At 38.8% G+C, this 17,877-nt stretch overlaps 1 protein-coding gene across 1 annotated transcript in view; it reads left to right on the top strand.

Annotated features, from left to right (window-relative positions):
* The window catches only part of HIBADH (3-hydroxyisobutyrate dehydrogenase), a 117,768-nt gene that overhangs the window by 87,309 nt on the left and 12,582 nt on the right, over positions 1-17,877 (top strand). The window contains exons 5-6 of the mRNA XM_005296992.4: positions 11,742-11,875; positions 12,489-12,565. Coding sequence (XP_005297049.1) covers positions 11,742-11,875; positions 12,489-12,565 — 211 coding nt within the window. The remainder of the gene's footprint in view (positions 1-11,741; positions 11,876-12,488; positions 12,566-17,877) is intronic.

Here is a 17,877-nt window from a genome sequence, read left to right as displayed (position 1 = left end):
ATCTTTCTCACAGGGTACCACAAGGTTCTGTTCTGTCACCACTCAAGTTCACTGTGTTATGGTCTCTTATTGAGACCTAGACAATGAAATGTCTTTTGCTTTTGCAGCACATGATGGATTGGGATTTAGATGTGTGGAACATGAAACTTAATCCAAAGAGATGGAGATGATGCTAGTAGGTTGGCGGAAGGATTTTGAGTGTATAGCAGGGATGGCTACTGCCCCTTTAATTGAGAGTTTGTTTGCCATTTGTTCACAAGATTCACAGTTCAGGGATATTTTCATATTCCTATATACAGTAGAACCTCAGAGTTACGAACACCAGAGTTACGAACTGACCAGTCAACCACACACCTCATTTGGAACCAAAAGTATGCAATCAGGCAGCAGAGAGAGACCAAAAAAAAGGGTGGGGGGGCAAATACTGTGCAGTGGTTCTCAAACCTTTTTTCCGTGGACCACTTGAAAATTGCTGAGAGTCTCGGCGGACCATTTAATGATCTTTCCAAATGTTGTTTGTACCGTTAGATAACTATTGTAAAGCGCTTTGGATAAAAGCGCTATATAAAAAAAAACCCTTAATAATAATTAGCTTTTTTTTTATTCTAGAAATAAAGGCACACAACTCATATTTTAATATCAGCAGTCTTACCTTTCAAATGTGATGGATGTGCCCTCTTTCCCACGCCACGGCAGCCCCCAAACTGGGGCTGGGAAGGAGGGGGTCTCTCCTCTCTCCCCCACCGTGGCAGCCACTGAGCTGGGCTGGGAAGGAGGGCCGTCTCTCCCTGGCAGCTGCAGCCCTGGAGCTGGGGAAAGTCGCCTCTTTCTCTGGCCGCTCTAGCCACCTGAATGGAGCTTGCGGACCACTGGTGGTCCGCGGACCGAAGTTTGAAAACCTGTGCTGTATAGTACACAGTACTTGTTAAATGTAAACTACTAAAAAAAATAACGGGAAAGTTTAAAAAAGATTTGATAAGGTAAGGAAACTGTTTCTGTGCTTGCTTCGTTTAAATTAAAGATGATTAAAAGCAGCATTTTTCATCTGCATAGTAAAGTTTCAAAGCTGTATTAAGTTAATGTTCAGTTGTAAACTTTTGAAAGAACAGCCATAATGTTTTGTTCAGAGTTATGGACATTTCAGAGTTACGAACAACTTCCATTCCTGAGGTGTTCGTAACTCTGAGGTTCTACTGTACTACTGGAACCTGTGGTGGTGGTGATGGTATTGGCCAAGAGAGCCACTTTATCCACTTTTGGTAATGCGTTAGCTATCTTTTTCTCAATCAGGACCTAGCTGTGGTTATGCAGACATCTTTCCTTTAGCTTGGTATAAGCGAGTCAGTCTGATAGCCAGCTGGCCGAGTGGTCAGGCAGTGGCTCCACAGTTCTTTCTGATCTGGTCATTCTGGAGGGGCGGTGTATGCGGTATGTCTCAATCCCTCCTGAGTGTCCTCTCCACTTAGGGTTCTGTTATGGCAGAGGGGTGGGGGAGCAAGGTAAGAGGACCTACATCCCAGGGTCACAAAGGGGCATTACAGTGTCTGTATCGCTCATTGGTCCACCCTGAATTGCACTCCCCCTTAGGTTGGTTCTGATCAGGCTACGGCTCCTCTGTGTGGGGCGTGGTCACAGATTTAGGAGTATCTGTTTAGTCTGACAGTGGGATGCTCACCTCTTGTTCCCAGGTTCTAGTGAGTTTCCAACTCCCACAGTTGGGGGGATCTGAATCACTGCTTTCAGAGTAGCCTTAACAATACCATAGCCATGCCCCTCACAGTTCCAGTCCTCATCCTCACTTCCTGCAGCTCCTTCCCCTGTGCTACCAGTACCCTTTTAGACTATCCCTTCACCTGAAGTATGCCCTTTAGCTGCTATGGGGTGGGACCTCCCTAAGCCAGTACTGCTCTGTGTCTTGCCCTGGTTTAGTGTGGGGTCCATAAATCCCGTCATAACTGCCTCAGTGCAGTATGATCTTACTGGGCTATCCTTGAAGATGGCTCTGAATCTTGGCATAATTGATGCCAGGAACATATTGCATCAGTTCTTTGCCAGTTGTACCATGTTCCTGTTCCCCGCTGGGTAAAATTCAAGGTGTTGCCTTATGATTTGTAAAGCTCTAAGACTTGGGCTCTGACTTTCTGAGAGACTGCTTTTCTTTCCACATACTGCCAAGGCAATTGTCATTTTAATATTTTGGAATATAGCACTGTAGATGTGCATGAGGATTTGGGCACCTGAGCTAAATGTCAGCCATTGGAGGTAAGGCAATAAATTCCAGAATTCAAATATGAACACTAATCTTTTTTGTTAGGATTTGTATTTGACCAGGGGACTGGGAAGAACACTGGCATTACCTACTGCTTTTAAATTATTCTGTACAGGTTTTAGGTATATACTATTTTAGGCATTACAAATGTAAAGGTAAAAGAATTTTCTTATACTTTGTCATCATAATTTATTTCCTTTCCTAGTGGAGCAGTAGCCTTTTTACCCTATTCGGCAGCTTTTCAAGCGCTGTAATCTCTCTCTCTGACATTACAGTGACCAGAACTGAACACAGTACTTTATAAATTGCAGCATACAGAACAACCTCATCATAACTTTCTTTGGGCTTGTATTTTGTTGCAGAAGCTACAGTAACTTCTACATATAGTTACCTTTTTGTGACCTATTTTCTTTGGCTAATAATTTCTGAGGTGTCAATGATTTCTTGAAAGCTTCTTGTAAATTTGTCATGATCTATTCCTTTCATATTAAACTTTCTTGACTATAGCTTCTGCTCTGTCTTTTGTACTGTAATTAGTAAGAATGCATATTGTTTTCTGTGTTTCAGCATCTCATATAACATATATAAATTAGTTGGAGGTTTTATTACTTTTTTGGTGTCCCTGACTAAGTTCATGTATTGATCCCTACGTAATTTCACTCAACACTCCCTTTCAAAGCGTAAATCTTCTCATTAACCATTCCGATTTTGGTTTTACCAATTCCTTATCCTTCCATATGCACCACCTTGGATCCCTGGTGGTGTTTAACTGAATCTCATCTGTGCCCTACAGGCACACACTGTATTACTGCAACACCCATATGGATCTATGGCTTATATCCATATATCCTTGTGATGCATGCACGCATGTGAAAGTAAATGCATTAGAATCCCTGAATATCTCTATTGAAGTCAGTGGGGCTCTGAGCAGGCACAGCAGTTCTTCACTGATTATGATGCAGGATTAGGGCTTTAGACAGTATACATTATTTAGGAAAGGGACTGCTATTATCTTTTGTATTTGTACAGCACCTAACGTAGTTGGGCCCAATCCCGATTGCAATATAAGTATTAAGAGATGCAACATTCACTTCTGCATGCTTGTATATTTTTTTTAACATGCTTATAGAAAACAAAGTCAGATATTTTAATACTCCATCTCATGCTGGCCCATCCAGAACGGAGATGCTAACAAACTGAGCACCTCATCCACACACGTTCTCCTTTTCAATCTGCTCTACTTTCATTCAAGTATATGGTTTCTGGGGGTCCTGTTGGTAATGCACACTGTCCAATCCGGTCTTCCTTTTTATACTTGTCCATACTTGGAAGGAGGAGGTGGAGAGATTATTATTCTACTGCTGACACAGGAAGAATGAGAGTGGCTTGATGCAAAGGAAAATTACGTTCCCTGAGGATAACAAACAGAAGGAGATAAATTAGGAGAGAGGATAATCCTGTATATATGTACATTCCTTAATTTTGATTCAATTTTGCAAAATATGCAAAACTGAGCATTTAGAAGTATAATTAAACCATTCTAAACAAGGAGAAAATTAAAGCATTAAGATGTTTACTTTTTTAGACTTTAGAGTAATGCTTCATGAGTTGAGAATTCAGATGCACAAATTTTGTCATAAACAGGAATTATGGGCCATGGTGGGGAGATTGTGAAAAGAACCGCTTGCATCCCCTTTTCAGGTTTTTTAAAAAATACACCTATATATCGTACTTACTTCAGTTCTTTAGATTTCAACACAGTCTGATGGTTCTGAAGTCAGAGCTGCTCACCTCTTACAGCGTTCTGTTGCTCCTTTCAGCAGAAGCTGGGCCATTGTGATATTTATCTGAATTCAAACAAGGCTAATTAAAAGAGCTGCTGACAGTTGTTGTGATTTGACTTTGACTGGAGCTTGATGGTCATTATGGGTAAATAATGAACCAGGTCTGCAAATGTAGCAGCTGCCAACTTGGGATAGAAGAGCAGCTATTGCTTCCAATTTAGGGATCTATCGACCGCTTCCCTTCTCCCTGCAGATCTTCTGCACAAAATGAATGTTTTCTGCTGCTGTGTTTTGTGGTTTCAGCTATTTCAGATATAGCCTATAATTTCCTTCTTAAATATTTAATTTAGCCCATTATTAGCTTTCACAATTAACAACTTTTCTGAATTTTTTTAATGAAGATTTTTTGTGCACAATATAACTAGATAAACGATTGTCAGCATGTAGTTAGTTGACATGTTATCCAAGAATCTGCTAGTTAATCTTGTCTTTGTGTAGACATATTTCAATAAATCATATAACTAGATTATTCTAGAAAAAGAAAAAGAGAGAGAGAGAGAGATTACTGAGGCTTCCTTAACAAACTCTTTTTGTTAGGAATCCGAATACTGAGCACTAAGACATACTTCTTCAAAGCACTGACCTAACCCTTAGTTTTCATTTTTGTTCAGACATCAATAGCTTATGAAATATTTTGATGCAGAGTTCTATTTATCAATACAGAAAAACTGCAGTGACTTTCATTAAGGTGCACTTGTGAATACATTGTCGCTTCATCATGAGGTTTGTCTTGTCCCATTAGCAAGCAGGAACAGGTGCATTAAAGGGAGAAAAAGGCAAATTGTAATTACAGATTAATATAACATTCTTGTAGAATTCCTACCATTATAAAAATAGCACAGAAATTTCAAAATCATAGTCTAGAATTTTATATACACCAGCACTTACTGCATCTATCCAGCATTTGTTCAGCTGCGATTAAAAGGGCTATGTGCATTTTGTAAAATGTAAGAACATTCTTGTGCATAGTGCATAATGCAGCAAAACTAGAGATCTTGCTGGGAGGAAATGATCCCAAACGTGCCCCTAAAAGACAAGTCTTGCTTTGAGAAATAATGATGAAAAATTGTCCATTTATGTGTGTCTGTGTTTCAGCAGAAACTAAACTCTGTATTGTCTGTAGAACCACCTCAATAGTTATTTGTGGGTATATTTTTGTGTGTGTGCGCGCGCGCATGTGTGCATGTTGTTTCCATCCTGGATAAGGCCAACAATACGGTAACAAGGGGTTATGTTATGCTGGTTTATGTTAAACCAGATCACACCCTAACATGTGCAGAGCCATTCATCTGTGTCACCAAAACCCAAGAGAACATCTGACATGGACTCTGAAACAGAAACAGTGATCACTTACAAATCAAACATGGCACGCTCTAAACCGATTGTGCACGGCAATCTTTTCTAGAAAGGACAACTAATTGAACATGATAAAGTGTAAAGTTAATTAACACCCTTAAATTTGTTGATTACTTTCACGGGATTATATTGTTCGTTGAGTAGCAGCTTTCTGTCCCAGCTGTCGCCTTTTTAGCGCATGTCGCTGGTAAACAATAGAGACACCATAACAAGTCGTAAATGGTCCCTTTGACAGCAGCCCCTTGTGAGGCTGCATCTGTAGAAAATGATTAGAACAATTGCATTTTAAAGACGGCTCACATTGCAGCCCAGGTCCCATCGGCCCTCTTCTTTATCTCTTTTGATGGCAGACTGGTTAAAACCTTTAAGTTCTTTTAAATAAATTAAGTGATTTACTGTGTTTAGTTATATAGCTATAAAATAGCTTTGTATGGATGCCTTAGATGCTGATTTTATAATATTAAGAAATATACTTACTTTTGTTGGAAATTCTAGGAGCATTCCTCTAACTTCCCAAGTCTGAGACATCCTAAGTCTATTTTTAGCAAACTAGTGGAAGAAAATGGTTCCCTTATTGTCTTTGTATGATTATGTGACATTTAATCCGCTATTGTACATATCAGAATTTAAATAATTTGCTTTTAATTTTGATTGAGGTTTATAACTGGCATTTCCTCTAAGTGCTTTTTGTTTGGTTTGGTTTGGTTTTGCATATAACAAAATAATGGTAACCTTCACAGAATTTTTCTTTCTGTATCTTGGTGCTTAGTGTGTAACTTGTGCACTGCTTAAGACAAAGTTTTTCATGGGAGCTGGCAAGAATTTTAATAAGAATCGCATAACCCTTAAAAGAAAACAAACACATGCAGCTCTCAAGTTAAGCCTATGTGAAAGGCAGCAAAGAGATGACAAGAAGCTACTTGTTTTAGGGGATTATAGTCCTTTAACTGTATTTTTGCAAAAATACTGGAATAAGGAGCTAGTGTTCTCTTGCATTTTCCAAAGCATAACAGTCAAAGCTTAAAACTCTCACACTAGAAGGTACGACATTGTAAAACAGGAGAGGATTAAAACTCTAACCCTGTTTCTTTTTTGCTTTTTAAATCTGTTTCAGATCATAAATTAGTTTTAAATACAACATTTTTCAATCCACTGTATACATAATAGAACAAGGAGGAAATAGATATTTATGCCTAAACCTCTCACAGTTCTAAAAGGCAGGGTGAAGGTGGGAGCTGCAGTCTCCAGAACAGTCACAGGATCACACAGTTTTCATAATCAATGGATGAGCTAAATTTAGTTTTTCTTTCTAACTTGTCAACAATAAAATCATTTACAAAGTGTGTGTGCATGTGTATGTATACACAACATGCAGCAAGACTCTGATTATCTTGGTATATGCACACCCCCTAGGTGCAATGGGAAGCTTTGTGTTTTCAACAATGTAACTGGATAATGCACACCCTTGGAATGTTGGTCTGTTATTTTTTTTTTTAATGTACTATGTTTTGTTTGGGGAGAAGGTGAATGGTGCTCTAAAATAAGAGCAAATCATTTACATGTAAATGCAATCAGTTATTTTTTTCAGTGATTTTCAGTTCACATTCCTAAAGAATAAACAAGCTGGGTATTAGCAAATTGTTCTTACCATTGCAAATATTTGGAGAGTGCTGGTTGTAAAAAGCCTAGCTCTTAGAGCTGGAAATACTGCCATACCAGTATGCCTTATGCACACCTCATGATTTTTCAAGATATAAGATGCTGTGAGTTTTAAAAAATGAGGCTAAATTAATTGGGAGAAATAGGTGTTTGAGGGATTACTGATTAGGTACAGAGCTTTTCACTTGTAGGTCATTTAGCACAAACCTGTTCCAGTTCAGTAGTGACCTGACTGGCCCAGGTCAGTAGTGACCAGTTACCATTACCATCTGAAGGCTCTTGGACCCCAGTGAAATGAGCTGGTGTTCTCCATCTTGAAGAGGGGTTCCAAAGAGGATGGAGCTAGGCTGTTCTCAGTGGTGGCAGATGACAGAACAAGGAGCAGTGGTCTCAAGTTGCAGTGGGAGAGGTCTAGGTTGGATATTAGGAAAAACTATTTCACAAGGAGGGTGGTGAAGCACTGGAATGGGTTACTTAGGGAGGTGGTGGAATCTCCATTCTTAAAGGTTTTCAAGGCCCGGCTTGACAAAGCCCTGACTGGGATGATTTAGTTGGGGTTGTTTCTGCTTTGAGCAGGGGGTTGGACTAGATGACCTCCTGAGGTCTCTTCCAACCGTAATCTTCTATGATTCTGTGATCCAGGTTTTAGTAGACAAGTGTCCATATCACCACTTTTAACACTAATTGGCTACACCTCTGGCAGTCTGAAAAGGGGATTGTGGAAACTGAACTAATTCTCACCCCATAGGTGGCCCTTCTAGATTGGCTGAGGTACATTGCATAACAATGTTGCTGCTACTACCTAATGTTGTACCCATTCAGTGTACAAATAGAGGACTTCAGACTCCAAAGCTGTCAGTCCAGTACCTTACAGGCAGCTAGATAGAGAGCCCCTGACATACCTACCTCCATTCCGCCAGGTTGCACCCCTCTTCTGGCTCCTGCAGAACATCTTGCTGGTTCTGGCTGCAACATTTCCCTACTTCTACTCCCTCTATGCACACCCCATCTATGACTCTATGAAATTGTGAGACATCCCCATCAACCTTCAACTGGCAGTGGCCAAGATAGCCATCTACCAGTCCAGGAAGTAGAAGCTTGATGGGGAGGCTCTCTGAGAAAGTGTGTCTTATTTTCATTTCCTGGTCAATTCTCTTCTCTATGCAGAGTTTCTCTGGGTGACCTCTGCTCACTCCTTGGATTCCTTCAGGGAGCAGTGAGTGCTGTGTGGGGTTCTCTGTTCAGTGTCCCCATACAGTTCCCTCATTTTAAATCTTTGACCTCCACCTCCATTGCTGTTTTATCATTTTGTTGTTCCCAGTGTTTAGTTGATTCCTAGATCTGTGGTCCCTCCTGTATTTAAGGGAGTAGGTCTTTTGTTCTAGAGGGCTCTGCCTTCAAGATTTCAGATTGGCCCATACCTTCCAGCAGCAATAAATTATCATAGATTTTAAATTTTAATTTGTTAATATTTTTGTTGTAAGAAAAATGTTTTCTCTCTCTCTCTCTCTGTTCTGTACTGTTATAGTCGTGTGACTATATGGTAAGAAAAGTAGAATATGGGGCAGTGTGCTAAATTGGTTCCCGATCCTGCTTTGCATTCTGCTATCAGGACTTCAATAAGACTTCAGAGAAACGGAGGCAACTCTGGAGAAACCCAGTGCAGTATTGGGACCTTGTGGGTCAAATGATGTTGGCTCGCTGGAGGAGAGAATCTTACAAGTGAAATCTTGTACTGATCACAAATGTAATTTCTTATCAGCCATTCCCTAAGGACCATTGCTCCTCCTTTAAATTCAGGCCACTGTACCTCCTTCATGCTCTCTCCTCAAGTAGTGTTAAGAACTATAGTGCTGATATTTTATTATACTCCAAAATAATGAAATGAAATTAGTGTTGTGCATGTCCTTATGCCCTCTTGCTTCCATTTGGAGCTGAAGTCACAATATCTTGAGGCTGAATTAACCACAAATTACCAATACTGTGTGTTCGCTGGATTGCTTGTTTGTTTCTGATCGGTTGGCTGACAGTTGGTGAGGAATCTTGATGGAAAAACCCATCATGATATAAATGGTTTTTTGTTTTTAAAAGTAGATATTTCCAAAGCTTCCTCATTATAAAACAAATTTTTTCTTTCTTTTGCTTAACTAATTTAATTTTTTGTACTTGAAATGTAAGCATTTGAATGAGTGAGATAGTGCAGCTGTCAAAAGATTAACCAGCTGAAAACTATTGTCAGCATTAATTTTGGTCTAATAAATGACTCTCTGAAGCTATTTAGCAGTCTGTAATCTAGATACAAGGCTATTGACCTATGATGGATAGTGTTGGATTTTGTTTGTAAGCTTTGATTTAAATTGTCCACTTAATTTGCTGCAGGTCAGATCACAGGATTAGTAATAAAGGTCGTGATGTGGTTTGCATAAAAATAGCTAGAGGAACAGGATGAAAATCATTGCAAAGCATTTATTAATGTAGTGATCTTTGCAGACATGTTGCATGGTAAATTAATAGCCAACAAGATGACAATTATGTGTTCACGTAGGCACCAAATCCAGGCTCCTGTCCCCGTCCCAAATTTCTGGGAGTGGGCATTGGGAGTTACATGAAAAGAAAAGGCAAGAGGAAATCTTCTATCCAATGGCTGAGAAGTGGTGGCTGCAATGCTGAAACTTTGGAGTTTATAGTGTTGAGAAGATCTGTATAGTGGTGGATACTCTGGCAGTGCCACACTGTTAAAAAACCTATGATGCCCATCTTACCACGGAGATGGGCTCTACATACAAAGACAGTCCAATCCCCTACTCCAATCCTGACCCCTTCATTGTATAGCAGTACAGCACAGGTTCCATTGCCCTGGGGCCTTTTGCACCTGCAGAGATAGGGGCATGACTTACCGGGAGAGTGGTTCAAGGTAGTGCACTGCTACAGACCAATTAATCAAAACCTCTGCATTTTAACTGGGTTTTCAGTTATTGTGGTGGTTTTGCCATGGATTTCATTGAGATTGGGGTCCAATCATACTCTTATAAAAGTGACCCTTTTAAAAAAAGGTTAAATGCTTCCATGTAATAGGAAAAACTAAATGGAGCAAGTGTCCCATTGAATGTCATTTTAAAAGAAGGATTTTTGCTGTGATGGCTTTTCCAGGTTAGTTTTTACAAAGGTAATGCTGATTTGCCTTAGGCTATAAGCATTTTGGGATTGTATCTTCATATGTTACAACATCTAGCACAATGAGGCCCGATGCCAATTAGACCTCTACTACTACTGCAATTCAAACATTTAATAATCGTTGTTATCGTAACTAATTGGTTAAAAGCTGTATGGACCCTAACGGAAAGACACAGTTTGATTTTTTGCAGAAACAAAATAGTTAAATGTGGAAGAAAAATGAATTCCCTCACTTGGATTTTTTATTTGTAAAAACACGAACTGCTTGAATATATTAAATTCAGAAGTAGGCCATTACTTGCAGCAGTTTGTTCTAATAGGCCAAGGTTCGATGCATAGCGTAGACAATTTATGGTGTCTAGGTTCCTAGCTGTATTGCAAAATGAATTGTAAAGCTAAGTTGCTAATCACTTTTCCAAGTAGTCTCCTTGGGCCAAATTTACCTGGCAGTTACATCCATTAAAATCAGTTTTGGCTGGGAGAAGGGGTTGAAGAGGATGCAATTCACTTCAGACTTGTTTATTTCCTCCTAGAACAAAAGATATCATAAGCTAAAACTTGATGTGTTGCCATTTTGAAATTCTGTAGCCAATGAATTATCGTCTTTGTTTGCTGACCCTTGATAAAGGTGGGACAGATTTATAGGAATGAAGTTGTAAATATTGTGTGTTTAATCATTTTTTCCCCTCTGCCTGTTTAAACTTTTTTACATTGCTATGCAATACATTTTTCCCTTATAAATTATATGTGGGAAATTGGTCTCAAGTTCCCTTAATTCAGAAAAATAGATCTTCTATTTCTGATTAGAAGTATGCAAAATATTTGTAACAAAATGTTAATATACTTAAAAATAAATCAGATGTTGAGCCTTTTATGTCTTTGTTTTTTGGATTTCATTATAAATTTGAAAACGGGCCAACTTTTCACAAAGTTTACTAAGTTATGTAATAGTCTGATCAAAAATGGTCTTGTTTTTGAGCAAAGATAGCTTCCCATCAATAACCTGCAGGATTGTGTTGTTGATTCCAAAATAGTCATTTCTTTAAAAACTTAAGATAAAGTTGAATTCAGAGAGATGCGGAATTGCACAAAATGGTGACTATTTTTATGTGAAACTATACAAAATTAAATTTTGGAATTTCAAGTAAGTTTGATGTATGACTATACTTTACCTCTCGGCATTAATACAATGTTCAAAAAACAACAACAAACTCTCCAGTAATTTTAGATGAATGCTTTGCTGGGTTTATATATATACCCTGATTACGTGTTTAAGAATCAAGGTCTTGATCCTGTAGAAACTCAAACCCAAACTTAACTGTGCACATGAATAGGACTATTGACTTCCATGGGATTATTCACAAGTACAAAGTTAAACACATGAGTGTTCTATCCTTTAAAAGGTTGGTATTGAATCTAATGTTTTCCTCTCAATTCAGGTGTTGGAGCTGCTCGAGCTGGGAACCTTACGTTCATGGTTGGTGGAGTGGAACAAGAGTTTGATGCTGCCAAAGAACTGCTGACATGCATGGGTTCCAATGTGATCTACTGCGGAGAGGTTGGAACTGGACAGGTAATGCTTGCTGAATGTTTGGTATTCAATCAGCCTGGCCTTTCCCTTTTTGTTACCATATTTGTCTTCCATTTTAACCCAATTCCCTTTTATCTACCCCAAGTAAATTATCTAGAACCAAAATCCACAATGAAATCCAGTATAAGATGGTGGTATCAGCAAAAAGGTGAAAATTCTTCTACAAAATATCTCATGGTACCATTACCCAGCATCTTGGCTAGGTAACCAATAATACACATCTGAACTAGCATTTTCTCAATTTGGCTTGTTAAGATTGTACTTTTCGATGGTCACAATTTTTTAAAAAAAATTATGCAGTAGAAATAGATTTATGGTATAGTCCGAGAGAGTAGGTAGCCCACACACTCAAAGCAAAGCAAGCGGAGTTACTGTGCTAGCAAAACAAAAATATTTCACACTATCTGAAGTATCTATAGGTCAACCTTCATTGACCTGATGCCTATAGTACATTGGTACTTACAGGTGTTACATTTAGGGAAAGGTTGTTTAAACATATACCGTCAAAAATCCCGTTGGAGCTGGATGAAAAAAAATCCTATGTGATATCTACATGGAAACGGAGAATCTTACTAGGTATTTAATTTATTTTCAGGCAGCGAAGATCTGCAACAATATGCTCTTAGCTATCAGTATGATTGGAACTGCTGAGGCTATGAATCTTGGAATCAGGTTTGTTGGATTTTATGTGTTTTTATATTAGCAGTTTTTATGTGCAGTGCTGGTTGACTTTTTTGTGGCTAGAGAATGATGATCAGAAGAAATAGATGAGATTCTGCCAGAAAAAAGGTAGAAGTGTTTCATTATTAGAATGCAATAAGGCTTATTTATTTGACCAAGAGTAGGACCCTTGAGAACATGAATGTTCTTTGCAGTGGCCATAAAATATTACAAATATCTAAAGTTACATTATATTTTTTCTATGATGTCTCAGTTTCTTCTGTTATGATGATACATGCACTATAAAATGTAAATGTACTCAGAAAACATGCATGTATATTTGTTTGAAGCATAGGCTAATGTACCGTGTATCACAAGTGTTATGCTCCCACATGGCTCCATTTGGCTTTATTTGCCCCAAAATGTGCTAAAAAGAAACGGCTAGCATTTTTTCATATCTCAAAAGAAACTAGGATGCAGTCATAAAACATCAATTTACCCTCCTGTCAAACTTAACTACTGTTGTTTCTCATGCTAATCATCACAGATACTTACTTGTGAAAAATTCAAAATATATTCCATTACTTTGCTTTAACTATTTCCTGTTTTAAAAACAACATTTTTCTGTAACAGGTGATGTATCTAACTTGTAGGTAGCAACATTTTGAGATATTTAAATTTCTAACACCAATTTTTCTTTCATTTTAAAGTATTCATTTTGTTAGAAATTTTTACGTTTCCAGTCCTGTGTGAGCCTCTACATGTAACAAGCCATTTAATTAAACTTTGCAATATTTTCACCTTTGATTCCCTTGCCCAAGCTTACATCAATAGAAATACCGTTTGTAGGTTTATAAATAGAAAAGTCTGTGCTTCTGAGAAGATTATCCTGTAAATGCATAGCTTCGTAGGGTTTTCATGAATTATTCATCTCTTTAGCTACACCTTCACAACTGCCGGCTAGAAACTACAGATACTGCAGATATTTGTCAGTTCACTATTGCATGTCCTACTATGGTTTTTGATATAAACTACAAAACCAGTAAGAGGGCTTCAGAAATTTAAATAAATAAAAAAATGCATATGCACACACACGCGCGCGCACACACAGTCACACAAAAGGCAGGGTAATGGATTCACATTTCCTCTTAATTACCATATCAAGATGCAGTTGTTTTATTGAATTGCCCTTGTCTCAGATGTTAGACTATCTTGACCTATTAAGTTGTCATGTTGTAATTGAGATAAAAGAGGAATTTGCTTTGCATCAGTGCTAATTGGTTTATCAATATCCTGTACCATTTACATTTTAAAATTGAGTGTCTGTACGATAGATAGTGAAGCATATCTGTACCAAGCCATAATAAAATTGGTAGGATTGTATACAACTATTATAATTCAGGATGGTAAAGCTGTATCATGGTCAGTTTTAAGTGTTGGTTCACTTAATGAAAAATCAGTTCCATATGACTTCGTTATATTTTTGTCCACATTTCTAGGGATTATTTTACTTTGTTTATTTGTTTTTGTTTTATTTTAAGAGGCCTTGAACACAAATTCTTGGCATCAAATCCCATGTGAAACTAATAGGTGTTTGCAGCCGCTATAGCCTGCAAGTGTCTGGATTGTCTTATTACAGGTTAATTTTTTCTCTCAAGAGTGTTGAGTGAATTTGGGTTGTATGAAAGTAGCATTCTGATAGTGCATGCTAATGCCAGATTTTAGTGAAGGCAGGCACTGTGCAAGCTTCCCCACCTCACAGCAACAGTAATGCAGCTCAGCTTGACCTGCTATTCCTATACTGGGCATTGCTTGAGTACAGACTGTTCATCATACCAAATAACATGAGGGTTTGTTATATATGCCCTAATGAAAGACCATTGAAGTAAATGGTAGTCTTTCCATGGGCATTAATGGGCTTTGGATCAAGCTCATGGGGGGCAACTTTTCCGCTTTAAACAAAAGTAGGATTTTTCCATAGGTGAAATTCTTGTGTGTATAAATCCATTGTGTGACCTAGTCTCGGTATTCCAAGTTATGGCGGTAGTGTCCTTCTTCAAAACAACTTGCCTGACTCGGTTTAATCACAGTTAATTGACATGATGCTGAGCACAATTTGTTGCAGTCTCTACTGGCCACTAGGTTGTGGTCATCATCCTCATGATGTCATCTAACTGGATTATTCCACACAGTGTTCAAACGGGATGAAGTTGTTTATTGTAGATAAACCCAAAGGATGGCAGTGGCTGGGGTTAGAGAAGTGGAAATCTGAGTGCAACTAATTAAGTTGACAAGTGTCTGGCATTGAAAGTCCAACTTCTGGCAATGGAGAAAGCTTATTGGTAGCTTTACTAACTTGAAACTGCTAGGGATTTTTTGTGTGTGTTGGGCAGGGAAGGTTGGCTATTGAGCAGGGGTGCGAAGGAACAAGGAAATGTCCAGCAGAAAAAAAGAAATTGAATACACAAATGAAAACATCCTGTAACCAAACAAGGTAACTTCCCTGGGTTTCTCTTTCCTAGAAGAAAGATACTTCATTAACACAAGCCCTCATATTTGGGCTTGTGTTAATGAACTTCTGCTCCACTACAGAATTTGCCAACAGTACTGCATCTCTTTCATTTTCTTACAGGCAGAGAGTCTCTTTATATTAGTTTAGAATCACTAAAACAAGTACTTCTCTTATTTTCTATGAGATTTACATATGTAGTTTTGAAATGACAGATTTGTTCCATAATACAGTATACTGAGAGCTTCCCCAATTGGTCAGGGGTGATGGAACCATTTGTAGAGTGGGGGTGCTGAGTCATTGAATCAAACTGTAAACCCTGTATATAATGGAATCCACTTCAAGCTAGCACCCCTAGTTCGAGCACCTATGAAATTGGTATCAGTGAGCATAAATTTCCCAGTAGTAAACTTCCACAAAAAGCAGTATCCCAATCACTACAGGACTGCTATATTTATATTCAATTTGCTCCTCTGGGTTTTCTTTTTTCTTTTCTTTTTTTAATTAAAAGGGTGGGAACCATATTTCTTCTTGCATGATAACTTCATTTACAAAAATTTTTATTAGAAGCGTTTATTTCTTAGTTAGTTTCAGATTTATAATTTGGATTTTTAAGTGGCTTTTATTTGTTTTGATCATTGAGTTCTGGCAATTCTTAAAATTGTTGAATTGCCTTTTTAATTTATTTTTTTCTATTCACTCCATGGCCCTTTATGAATGTTAATAATAAAAGGTAGTGGAAAGATGTATGGCAAAAATACTGGAAAGTAATATACATTTTGAATTAGAGCTTTTCTTTTCCTAGTTTAGTGCTGCAGTCTGATAGTGAAAGTCTCTAGTATGAGAGAGGTTTAGCATGTGTGTGTGGATGTACATGCATGTAGGAACATATGAGTGTATAAGTATATTGCTATAAGCTATAATATATTGGTGCCAAAGCAATAGACAGAATGCACCTAAATTTCATTAATGAGAAATTAAAATATATATTGATACTGTCCGCAACCTCAGATTGCTTTTTCTCTTCTTCTTTCTCCCTGGGTTGCTGACCATCTCAGTTTGTAGTGGCCTCCTTTTATTGATCTTTGGGTTCTCAGGTAAAAAAATGAAGTATTAGCAAGATAAAGCTTGAAAATTTAAAGAAACTATTGTGGATATTTGACTTGCAACTAAGTCATGTGGAGATTGCTGCTGCCTGCAATGTAGTTGGGAGTCCTTTCTGGGGCTGCCTGCGCAGTCTTGGGGTATGTCTGTACTGCAATTAGGCACTCATGGCTGGCCTGTGCCAGCTGACTTCAGCTTGGGCTAAGGGGCTGTTTAATTACAGTATAGATGTATGGGCTCCGCTCAAACTCTGTGACCCTCCCACCTCACAAGTCCTAGAGCCTGGGCTCCAGCCCGAGCCCAAATGTCTACATTGCAGCTAAGCAGCCCCTTAGTCCAAGCCCCACGTGCTTGAGTCAGCTGGCGCGGGGCAGCCGTGGGTTTTTAATTGCAGTGTTGACATACCCTTAAAGGAGAACCCATGTGGTGGTGACAATAGGTAGCACAGGATTTTATAATTAGTTTGGGAGCTAGAGAGCCACAAAAGAGCTACAAGGTTTGTCTGTATCAGACGTCTTCATAAAGAATTCCCTTTATATTTATTACAGCCAAGTCCAGTCTCCTGTCTACCATGAGAGAGATTACAGTGGCCACCACAAGCGTAGCAAAAGATTCTTTTTTCTCCTACAGAGTTTTATTATGGGCCAGGTTATGCCTGGCTGCTTTGTGGGTGTGCAGGTGGGTCTGAGGACACAAGAATTTCCTCCTCCTTTTATGCCATTGTTTAGCAGCCAAGCACAGTTGTAGTCCTTGCACTCCAGTCTCTGGATTGCTGTCTCCGTATGCATCTGTGGGGCACAAGATACCACAAGGTGGAGCTGAGGGGGTGGGAAGGACAATCACAGAAGAGTTGGGCAGGCATAGAGGAAAGAAACATGCTATGCCCCCCTGTGGGGATGTAGCACTGGGTGAACACTGGGAAATTTTGGAAGGAGTGGCTGGAGACACCTAGATCGCACTCTGGGGCAGTGTGACTATGCTGCCCTCGATGTGGGTCTGTACCTAAATGGCATGATCGAGCCCTGTGTGAATATTACTATTCCACTCAGGGTACATGGATAATAAAAACCACGCTGGTGTACACATTTCTACTAGTGATGGGCGAGTCTCAAAAGCTTCTGTCTGAATAATTATCTGAAAGATTAGATGCTGCTTACCCAAAGCACCTCAGGCTGGAAATTTCTCAAGAGTTTAGCTACTTTCTAGTTTCATTCAGGGAATCCCAGAACTGCCTTTCTTGGGGGGGTCTCACTGCTGATTTGTTACTGCTACAGACTGAAACAGGGAAGAAGTCTGTGAACATTTTAAAATACGTTGGTAAAGACTTTTTTCAAACTTCAATGAATGTGGTTGGGTTTTTAACAGTGCTTAGAATTCTTATTTTTATCCAGATCTGTGTGTCCATCTTTAGTTTCTACCTCCCTGGTAGCTCATTAGTATTTCTGTTGAAGATGCATTGATTTGACACACCAATTGTTTTTGCGTTACATTATTAATAATGTTGGGATATTGGCTGCTTTCTCTGTGTCTGGAAGAACATTTTGGCAATTGTAAATGCACACGCGCGTGCACATACTCTTGCCACGTCCAGTGGCAAGTTATTATGGGGACTGACAGACTGTCATCATTTTGATAGCTTGAGCAGTATATCTCTGGAACAGCAATGGAGCTCTTATGCAGAAAGTATCATATGTTCCTAGCCAATTTACAG

This window comes from Chrysemys picta, chromosome 2 (genome assembly GCF_011386835.1).
Source record: "Chrysemys picta bellii isolate R12L10 chromosome 2, ASM1138683v2, whole genome shotgun sequence".
Lineage (NCBI taxonomy): Eukaryota > Metazoa > Chordata > Testudines > Emydidae > Chrysemys > Chrysemys picta.
The sequence above is the reverse complement of the archived record's forward strand: the minus strand, read 5'-3'. Positions and strand labels throughout refer to the sequence as shown.